General features: G+C 43.5%; 1 protein-coding gene across 1 annotated transcript in view; it reads left to right on the top strand.

Annotated features, from left to right (window-relative positions):
• LOC119186815 (sulfotransferase ssu-1-like) overlaps window positions 1-9,388 on the top strand; it is a 41,551-nt gene extending 32,163 nt beyond the window's left edge. The window contains exons 2-3 of the mRNA XM_075869597.1: window positions 3,081-3,710; window positions 9,012-9,388. Of these exons, the coding sequence (XP_075725712.1) occupies window positions 3,091-3,710; window positions 9,012-9,339 (948 nt within the window). The 5' untranslated portion in view covers window positions 3,081-3,090 and the 3' untranslated portion in view covers window positions 9,340-9,388. The remainder of the gene's footprint in view (window positions 1-3,080; window positions 3,711-9,011) is intronic.
• Window positions 9,389-11,230: the final 1,842 nt, after the last annotated feature.

The following is an 11,230-nucleotide window of genomic DNA, read 5'->3' on the forward strand; positions in this document are numbered from 1 at the left end:
AAGTTTGTTGAGGTAGCAGCCACAAAGAAGAAGAAGCGCGACCGAGGTCTTTCGTGAGCCGAGGTGCGTAAGTTGAGGAGGGTAAGCGCCATTTTCGGGGCGACGTACCGAAGCTGTTTCAGTGAGCATTAGGCTGAAAAGTAAGACGTTGGTTTTCATTTTGTGTACACCATTGATTGGCAGCAAAAGAAGCCATTTTTTGCCAATTAACTCGGCCCTAATTACCTAATTTGACGTTACGTTAATTAATCCAAAAATGCTTGTACCAGTCGCTCAATTTTTTTGTTTCTGGTCTTCTGAGGTCCTAATTACGAGAAAAACGCGCACAAAAAGTGTATCCAACAAAAATAAAAAATCCAGGGCTTAAAGGGCTACGGTATGCCTACAATTACATATGCAGCTGGAGTATACTACAGCAAAATGCTTTTCCACGTTGCGCTGCGTATTAACGCAGTGTTCAGTATACGTCGCACCCATACACACTTATCAGCTGCAATACACTGTTCCACAACGTAACACGACAGCGGGGGGCTTGGTGTCCACAAGTTGTTCCTCCTCCCTGTCGATTCATTGAGGTCCTTATTGCTACGTTGCAGTCAAGAACCGGTAATTCTGTCCTCCATGTTTTTCATGGCATCAAAGTCTGTTCGTTTCATTAATTAAGTTGAGTTTAACAGAGAAATGAGAGCCAGTGATTCATTCCATATCTGACGGTATAGACGTCACGTCGGCTAGGAAAAGCTATATGCAGCACAATGTGACGCCCCCCCCCCCCCCCCATCCTCTACGAGCTCCCCAACGTGTACAGTGGGAAGACTCGTTTGTCCAGCTTTAAATCATGGGGCAAGATTGCCTCAATCATAAGAATTCTTTGGGCAGCTCTAGCTTATGGGGTCCTTGACTGTGCCCTCGGCCGAACTATGACAGATACTGCCAGGTAATTAGGGCCTCTTTGTGCTAGTAAAGCGTCTCTGTGTAGTAGCTCCGTACCTGCAGCTAACGCCAACTGTACGTCGACAGGAATTATTATTCCTTAGCTTGACAACTTTTTTTGCTCGAATGGCGATGGTTTCTACAAGGTAACTTGGTTTTGTCAACACGGCAACTGCCATCTCAGCAGTATGCATATGTACGGTCGGCCAACTTTCCCGCAATCTCAAGAGTGGATAATGGAAGAAGAAAACAGCTGAGGAAATAGAAAGAAAAAAAAACACACAAGAAATGGGCTATTGAGATACTGAGGCTGGCGTGTAAAATGGCGGTTCGAGGTTAAATAGGAAATGAGCAAAGCAAACAAAATAAAGAAAAAAAGAAAAGCGGTGGGAGGAACCCAAGTTGCATATATCGGTTGACAGGAGAGACTGCGGAGACTCAGAGTTATGATGCAGCTGCAGTTGAACGAAAGTAGTGCCATTCTGCTTCTCCAAAAACTATTTCAGATAGCGAATAGCAAAGAGACATGACACTCATTATTGAAAGGAAATTATCGGAGATGTTAGCCTGGTTTATTGCCTTGCTTCTTACTCCAGCTGTCGTGGGATACCTATGATACCCGAGGTGTCGTGTGATGACTGATCACGTATACAGGAAGGTATTGTGTGCGCCTTCAGGCACACATATATGTATAAAAAAGTCGCTTATGAGGTGTTATGCTGAGAGGGCTCAATAACTCAAGAAAAAATACATTGCTCATTTATCACAATAGTGCTAAGGTTCTCATTTCGCTGGAATTTTAATGCTGGCGTCATTGATCTTGAGCGAAAAATTATAATTTTGTATGTGACGAAAAAATTAAAGAAGCTGCAAATAAAGATGAATAACGAAAATGTTTGGTTCAAGTAAGAGTCCATCCCGGGCCGACACTCTTTATCCAAGCACTTATGTGACAGCTACAACTTGAGAAGGCTATCCGCATCGGGCCCGATTACGCTATCACATTCTACTCTCGATCGCGGAACTCAAGAGTCCTCGCAACTTTTTTACCCCGTAATAGATAGCGCAGGTGTACACTGATGCCAAAACGACGCACATCGCACGACTAATGGAAATCAGAACCCGCGATCATAAAAGTTGACTTATACATAAATGTTTACTTTAGCCTCGACAAGTTACAAGTATGCCCAATGACTGATTTTGAGCTCTGTTATCTATGCAGAAAAAGAAGTCCTATCCCCTAATCATTGGGTCACGAACGCGTACCAAGAAATGCGTAACGAATCATCCACGCCAATTGCTTCACTGGAAGCAATAACCTTTTCGTCTTTCATTTAGGCCCACAAACCAGGGCTCGCAAATGCAAAGTCACTTCACCTCTTCGAAAAGCAAAAAGTAAAGTGAGAGCAAATGAATAATATTGATTTTGCATGGTCTGTGGCTCCCGCATTGTACTGTGGTGTAGCGCATGTCATGTATCATGGAACAGGTTTCAACTTTGAATGAGATTTCTTGTTGCTCCAAAGGGTCAACCAAGGCATAGAGTTTTCTATCAATTTATGTTAGAGAACTCTGGCGCTAGTGTCTGTGGGAGCTGCAAAGCAAGGCGCTTTAGCACGCTTGGAAATAGTGCTAGTGCACGGATCTCCCTAATTATTCTTCTGGCTTCATTTGACATTGCGCGGTGTGGAGCTGATTTTTTCAGAAACTAAATTAAGCAAATGTTCAGCAGTTGCACTTCATAAGCCTAACCATATAGGATCAACATTTCAAATCATTTTACAAAGTTCACAAAGTTTGTTGTTTCATTCGAAACAAAAGCAAAACAAAGCAATAAAAAAGCCAGAACTGCGTTACAGGCCCGCAAGTGCAAAGGCTAAGAATATCCGTGTACTATCTCTCATTCCCATGATCGCTGAACGTCCGCAGTGCCAGAGTAATCTCAAGTTAATTTTAGGAAGCTCTATGGACCAAGTTGTTGCTTGTAAGGAATGCTTTTCGTAGGCCCACCGAACTACTCTTGTAGTTCTGCTTGCGGGATTGTGAGAGACTTTGCTTACTGGCTCGTGGGTGACTCACACACTCCAGCTCCCATTACACGCTAGTTCTCCGCAGCTTTCGTAATCAATGTTGTATACTTTTCACAGGGCAGACATCATGGAAGGTGCTAGCTTGTCAACCATGTTTCAAAACATCGACGGGGAACGCTACATATTCTTTCGCGACCCAGAAAAGGTGCGGGAGGCGCTTCGGTTCCAGCCGCGGTCCGGAGACATCGTCGAGGTGGCGTATCCAAAGTGCGGCATGCAGTTGATGCAGCAGATGATACAGCTCATCGTACACGACGGGCACTGCGCGAAAGACTTACGCGAGTTCAGCTCGAGAGCCCCGTTTCTGGAGGACTGCGGCGGGAAGTGGCCGGGAGAGGAGCCTACAACGCGGCTCTTCCGGACGCACATCCGCCTGGGCAGGATAGCCGTCGGCACCGAGGCCAAGTACGTCTACGTTGCTCGTAATCCGTGGGACGCCTGCTACTCCCAGTACGTCATGAACCAGAAGATGCCGCTTTGTCCGATGCGGGAGACATTCGACCAGTTTGTGGATATGTTTCTCGAAGGTGCTCTTACGAATGGCTGCTATTTCGAGCACGTTCTCTCTGGCTACGCGAGACGGAACGAGCCTAACGTCTTTTTCACGACCTACGAAAACATGGTGCGTGACACGGCAACGACTGCGCTGGAACTGGCTGAATTTATTGGAGGGAAGTACGCTGAAAGGTGCGTATACAACAACCCTAGTTAAAGGGACACTAAAGAGCAAGAAGCTTTTTCGCGTGTTAGTACAGTACCATTTCACAACCCCGAAAACACCGCTGTCACCGCGATACGAAACTTGGTGAGCGAGAAAACAAGCGGGAAGATACTGCGGAGAGAGACGTTACTTTGAGATTCCCGCCAAGAACACTGTGACGTAATCAATTTCGGAAGGCGGATTCTGGTTCCTACGGAGCTTCTAATCAATAAAATTGAAGTACATTATATTCTGTGGTTGTCATAGACTTAGCATACGAAGTCCGAAAATTTCATCGAGCCAATGTCGCGAAAATACGGAAAATACATTGTGGAGTTTCTTACGCCACGAGAGTAGATTAAAGCGCCAAATTTAAAAATGGTAAACTCTACCTTCATTTTCTGCGCTAGTAATGAGGTTATGACGGCGAAACTCATGACATTAGAGTTTTCAGAGTACAGTTTATGAATATAAAACAGCTATTAGTTTCTCTTTAGTGTCCCTTTAAACTATTGCGACCTGATAGATAGATAGACCAAAATATCTGAATATATTTTTTTCTGCTTAGCCTTCTGCTGGGCAGACTTACTACTTCTACTAAATAGGTTTATTGCCAATGTCGTCGCGTGGCACTCTAGATGCTACTTAGATGGTACTGTGGCTGACTTTGTTTCCCGTGTGAAAACTATTTAAAAATTATACGGCGGCAACGCGCGCCCCCATATGGTAGAACGTGTTTAAAGACAATCATGAAGATTACTGGGGACTGGTAGAGGTTCCAAACGTAACTAGGAGTAAAGACTAACTGTGGATAAACAAAAAAACTAAAAACTTCGCATGCTAACAGTCATCAGTTGTATAAAAAACAGAATTACATGCCTATGCAAGTTAGAAAATATGGGAATATTTTACTAAGTCTCGTCCTGTCGATTATGTTTGTTACTAGATGGTGTCTTTAGCGTTTTCATAAGCTGTTCATTTTGTATCATTTTTATAACTTGACGAGCACTGGATCGTACAGGAATTAGGGCTTCCGTCAGCAGCATGTTCGAGCCGCTAACTTTGTTTTTCTGTAAGAAAACTATCGAATGAGTTCATAAAAGTACTTTGCGTACCTAAAACAGATCGATTGTTAGTTTTATTCTGACAAAGATAAGAGGGGCAAAATGGTGGCGAGGCACACCGACGACGCAGTCACCGGAACTTTGAGAGAAAGCTGGCAGGCAAAGAATTGAGGCCGAAGGCATATGATAGCAATGAGTGCCGAACATTTTGTGATAGATGGACTGATGGGAAGCTTTACGATTCTCAACTTGGAAATTTCAGTTTGATGAAAACGCTTTAAAGAAAGGAAGCTCATAGTTTTCTAAAGAAGGCAGTCAATGTAAATGTAGTAGAAATGGGCTTAAAATACCTGTAAAGCTGAACAAAAATGAAGATGAGTAACACGGTAGATAATAGAAACGCTGAAAATGAGTGTGGTTGTGTTACTCTTTGGACAAAGCAGGCCTATGTCAAAGAAACTCACGAGAATACAGCCTCGCCATAGTTGGCATATAAAACGTGCGAGTCAACTGACATGTAGAATGTAGTTTATTAAGCTGAAACTCGTATACGTTCACCGAAAGCGGTATGACGGAGTGCTCAAAAAGGTCAGGTTCATGCTTTGGAGACACAATCATTGCTGTTAAAGTTTTGATATTTGAGGCGTATAGCAAAAGTCCTGAATCGCTTTTCGGGTTCTTTTAAACACTTGCAAATTGAGATTGTCATAAGTGAGAAGATTTTTTTACTGGTACGTTTCGTAACTATGCTGTGGGCTAATTGAGAAACGTTAGGGTAGTTGTGAATACGTCGACACGTATTGCCACATCGACAGTTGTTTGATGTATTATTTCAACAGAGTTGTTTATTGAAGTAAGAAATAAATAATCTTCATTGCTACCATGGCCAGTGAACAACAGAATAAGTTGTTTATTTGTCAAAAACTGAAGTGACATCACGTCTTCTGACGGGGAGGGTACCAGAACCTTGAAAGAATACTAAAATCATCTTAATTTATAAGAAAGGGTGCGGCAAGGACTTGAAGAGTTACAGTCCCATCAGCTTGCTCTCCGTCGCATACAAGCTATTTCCAAAGGTAATTGCTAAGAGGATTAAGACAACATTAGTATTCAATCAATCAAAGGATCAAGCAGGATTTCGAACAGGCTGCTCAATGATCGATCTCATTCATACTACAAACAAGGTGACGGAGAAATGCTCAGAATGATTCGAGCCACTATACAGAGCCTTCATAGATTACGAGATGGCATCTGATTCAGTACAGATATCAGCAGTCATGCAGGCACTGCAGAATCAGGGCGTCGACCATGCCTGTATAAACATACTGGAAGAAATCTACAGAGGTTCAACTGTCATCATAGTGCTTCATAAAGAAAGTGACAGATTACCAATAAAGAAGTGTGTAAGGCATGGTAATCCGATCTCCCCAATGCTATTTACCGCGTGCTTACAGGAGATTATGTTTAGGATGGAATGAGTTAGGAAAATGAGTTAACGGGGAGTAGCTTAGTAACCTGCGCTTAGCCGATGACATTGCATTTCCGAGTAACTCAGGGGACAAATTGGAAATTATAATTACTGAATTAGACAATGAGAGCAGAAATTTTGGTCTTAAAATTAATCTGCATAAAACGAAAACTCCCAAGCATTTTCCCGAGGGTGAACATGGTTAAGTGCAAATACACGGGGTCATGCTATGAGGGGTATTTATTAATTCGCACTATTATATTTATTAATCACACCATGGTGCCTTTATGGTGTAATGGTTCCTGAGAATCGCAATTTGATCACACGGAGGAGTTTACGTTAACTCACTGGCGAATGCCAACGGATTTTAACTTTACTCCCCCTCACGACCCGCTCTCGACGGGAGACTGACAGAAAAGGCGGGCGCGCGAGAGGGAGGGGGTGCACGCGCAGCTGCAGCGAGCGAGGAGAGCGGAGGAGCGACCAAAGGGGAGGGGGTATAAGGTGCGTTACTGACACCGATATTAGCGTCGCGTCCGTGGCTTATTCGGTAGAGCGTCACGCTGCGGCGCACCAAGTCCTCTTTCTTTTAAAAATAGAGAGAAGACTGCGGACGCCGCTGACGGCGGTGGATGGTTTGGGGTCGCTTATAAAGTGTATTCACACTTAAAAGTAATGTACAACCACCATAGAAGAGAACAGCGCTTCCAGATGTGCATCAGGGCACCTGAAGTTGTACACGAGCACGTCTACTTCGCACTGGTAGTAACCGAGGAGCCGAACGAAGCGATAGAAAAATGGGGTGGAACACATTTGGCAAACATTCTGATATCATGACTGGTAGATTGCCACTATCCCTCAAAAGGAAGGTATACGACAGCTGTATCTTACCGGTACTTACGGAGCCGAAACCTGGAGGCTTAAGAAGAGGGTTCAGTTTAACTTGAGGATGACGCAGCGAGTGATGGAAAGAAAATGACAGGGGTAACCTTAAGAGACAAGAAGAATAGCAGAGTGGCTCAGGAAACAAAGTGGGGTTAACGACGTCATGGTTGAAGTCAAGAAGAAGAAATGTACATGGGCCGGAAACATAGCACGTAGGCAGGATTACCACCGGTCATTCTGGGTAACTTACTAGATTTCCAGACTAGGCAAGCGGGTTAGGAGGGACAAAAAGTTAGTTGGGCACATGAGATTGGGAAGTCTGCGGGTATAAAGTGGCAGCAGCATGCACAAGATGAAGCTGACATTCCTTATTGTGAGGTAAAGAAGACATCTGCAGGCGAAACATGAGAGAAGCCTTTGTTCTGCAGTGGATGTAGTCAGGATCATAATAATAATAATGATGATGATGATGGTAATGATGATGATAATGATGATGATGATGAGGATCTGGCATGCTGAGAATCATAGGAATTCCCCCGATAGTTCAGTCTGAGTGCCTGTTTGTTGCCACTCGGAATGGCACTGTACGTTTTATGAAGCGTGCAGTTCTGAGTGAACAAAGGTAATGGTAAACTAAACCGTTTTTGAGAAGCCTTTTGTAATTGCAGAAAATATGGCAAGGCCGGCCAGCTCATTACCATAAACACCATTATGTGCGGCAATGGTATACAAAGTTGTGTGGTATTTGTGAATGTGATGGTTGTGTAGAAAGTTTTATTTGCGCAATGCTGCAAACAGAGTTCATTTGTACGAATGATGTAAAGGTAAGCAGTCTGTGTTTATTTATTCCCACAGTGGTTTAATAGACTGTACAATATACATGGTAGCCTCGATAAAGCAATGATTTGCGTATATTAAAATGTCGTAGAGTTGATACTTGTAGTTTAGCCGCCATTACTGTTCCTCCCCCCATGCATGTGAAAAAGAGTAATCTGAAGGTGAGATGGAAGGAAATGAGGAGCGAAGATGTTGAAGTAAAAAACCATTCATGTATACTATAGTTTGTCAAGGCATGGGAAAAGGGGACGCTGATAAAGGAAAGGAGAGCCGGAAGATGGTAAAGTAAAGCATAATCTTGTACAGCACTCTGTGGCCGGGGGTCAGGAAGAAAAGTAGAGGCGAGGAGGATGAAAACGCCGTCAGTGCCGTCATTTCCACGGTAATCAAACCACCTCTCCGTAGCTGCCTCAATTTTTTTCGTACCCCGATCGCACCCTCTAAAAAGACAGTCCCTAAGTGGCAGTGTTTCTGTACACAGATGCCTACAGGCGGCGACCAAACTCTGCGCATGTGTTGTTTTTGCACGAACAAGTATATCTGTGCCCATTACGTATGTTTTGAGTATTGAACCGACCGTTTAGTAATTCTTTAGTGCTACAATATGCGATGTATGTGCATATCATTTTTGGTTGAAGCCGCACAGGTGCGACTAAATAAAGAAAGGGGAACACAAAACATTGCCTGCTTTGTGCTCCTCTTGCTTCGCCATCGTCCCGTGTGTGCTCCTGCGAACAAAGATGAACATCTAGAAATACGCTCAAGTTTCTATTCATATGTGCATATTTCGCGCAAAAACAGAAGTAGAAAATGACGTGTCTTGAGTCTTGCCATGATTGTACATTACATTTATGTAAAAACCTGCTACCTTGCGCGAGAATCAGAATCAGAACAATTACTTTAATAATTTTATTAAGAGAAGCCATGATGGTAAAATATAATATCATTCGCTGATCTTGGTGACCACCAACCTGCATACTTGCATGGCTGTTAGATTATTCACGCACACGCTTTTCACTTTTCGTTCTCGATAGGTTGCAGAAGGACAACGGGCTCCTGGCCAACATCGTACTACACTGTACGCCGGAGTTTCTGCGGACTATTCTACAAATGGAAACACATCAAATGGTTGCCATGATGTTTCGCAGCCCGGCACTAGCAGACTCGGCCCTAAAAAAGACGGACGTGGGAGACGAAACTTTCAACCTGGTGTGCCGCCCTGAAGTTGGATCATGGAAGGAGGCTTTCTCGCAAGAGCAACTACAGAGAACCGTAGCCAAAATCAAGGATTGTGCGGGGAAAGACTTTGTGCCGGAGTTGTGGAATAACGAGTGGCAGGAAGTTCTGCGCATAGCATTATAAAAAGCTGCGTGTTTAGAATAAATGTGTACGATTAAGAGCGCCAGACGCAGACTTGTGTTTAGAGAAATTTATTTTCACGAACAGTGAACATCAATTACAATTCAACGCAACATGGCGACGAAACACAACATCCACAGACACACCAAAAATTGTTAGGTAGAGATATATTTACATATGTACATGGAACACAACCTACGCAGATACAAAAGAATCGATACAAAAAGATGTTTACATATGTACAATCATTGATTGATTGATATGCGGGGTTTAACGTCCCAAAACCACTATATGATTATGAGAGACGCCGTAGTGGAGGGCTCCGGAAATTTAGACCACCTGGGGTTCTTTAACGTGCACCCAAATCTGAGCACACGGGCCTACAACATTTCCGCCTCCATCGGAAATGCAGCCGCCGCAGCCGGGATTCGAACCCGCGCCCTGCGGGTCAGCAGCCGAGTACCTTAGCCACTAGTACACCGCGGAGGGGCTATGTACAATCATGGTAAACAAAGAACACATAAACGAAATGTAAAAATCTATACGTTAGGTACTTACAAACTATTTACAAGGTATTTGTGCGAGTATTAAACAAATAGTAACTTACCAATACCAGGCAGGCCAGAAAGCAAGCTTTACACGTCTCTCGCAGACGAATACAAAAGGGCAAAACCAGTGCCGAAGGAATTCCTCCTCATCCAGAAAGAAGAGTTCATCCGACAAAACAGGTAGTATTTCTTTGTGCAGTCGCTCCAAAATCGGGAAGAGAGCGCGGCGATGACGACCTGCTGCAACAGCCTCACAGCGATTGCGCCAAAGACAGTAGGCACCAGCAACAATGAGAAGGCAGGCGAAACAGCCTCGAGAAGAACGTGTTTAGAAAAAATTTATTGCCACAAACGTCAATAACAATCAACAGAACATTTGCGTCTTAGACATACTCTAACGATGATGACGTCCAGAAGAAACAAAGCGGCTTAATATAAACAAAGCACTAAGATAATGACTTGCAAAGATACCATACAATTATGGCCTACCAAATTGCCAAAGTTTTTACACGTCATAATTTCTCAATGATTTTGTTCGTACTCAGGAAAGGCTTTTGTTATTACAAGTTCTTTGTAAAAGATGCCGGGCCAGATGTCACTGATATGCAAGGAAAGTTCCTAGTAAACGACACGCATTACACTGTGCATGCCAGGCCACTGGTCACTGTGAAGGGGGTTTCAGCTAGTCTGTCACCGAAGTTGTGCTGTTAGAATGTGTTCGTGTCCGTCTGTATGAAGAAGTCATTTTGTTTTAGAAATTTCGAGCAATGAAGTATGAGGTGCTCGCCAAAAAAGAAAGGTCACAGTTTTGCCGTAAAGTTGAAGCAATGAACGCGATAGCAACAAATTGGAAGTTCACGCGCAGAATGGCAAGCAGTTTGAAACGTGCCCCACGTTTCTCACTCACAAGTGACGCACGGAACACACTCACGGGTAAATATGAACGCGAATAAGTGTCTCAGTTGTTACTTCGCTGTGTTTAAAATTGGCAGATCTTACGTACAGTGGGAATCGATGGTATGCGAAGCACGAATGAGAAATGTTGATATGTCACTCTAAAATCAGCCCAACGTTACGAGGTGGAGGTAAATGATGCGTATAAGACTTCCGTGACATGATTATCATGTTTGGATGTGTCATTTACGTTCGTAATCTATACACATCACGTGATAACAGTTTTAGTATATGTGGAGCTAACAAAACGGCCGTGAGCACGCTATGAGCGAAGTATGTCGTCATATTCTTACATGACACGCGTTTCAGAATAACCATGTTTGTACCATTCATATATTTCGTCATCCATTGACGTCACGTAAGATCAAATTTGTTATATGTGGAGCTAGCAA

Source organism: Rhipicephalus microplus, chromosome 7 (assembly GCF_043290135.1).
Source record: "Rhipicephalus microplus isolate Deutch F79 chromosome 7, USDA_Rmic, whole genome shotgun sequence".
Taxonomy (NCBI): domain Eukaryota; kingdom Metazoa; phylum Arthropoda; class Arachnida; order Ixodida; family Ixodidae; genus Rhipicephalus; species Rhipicephalus microplus.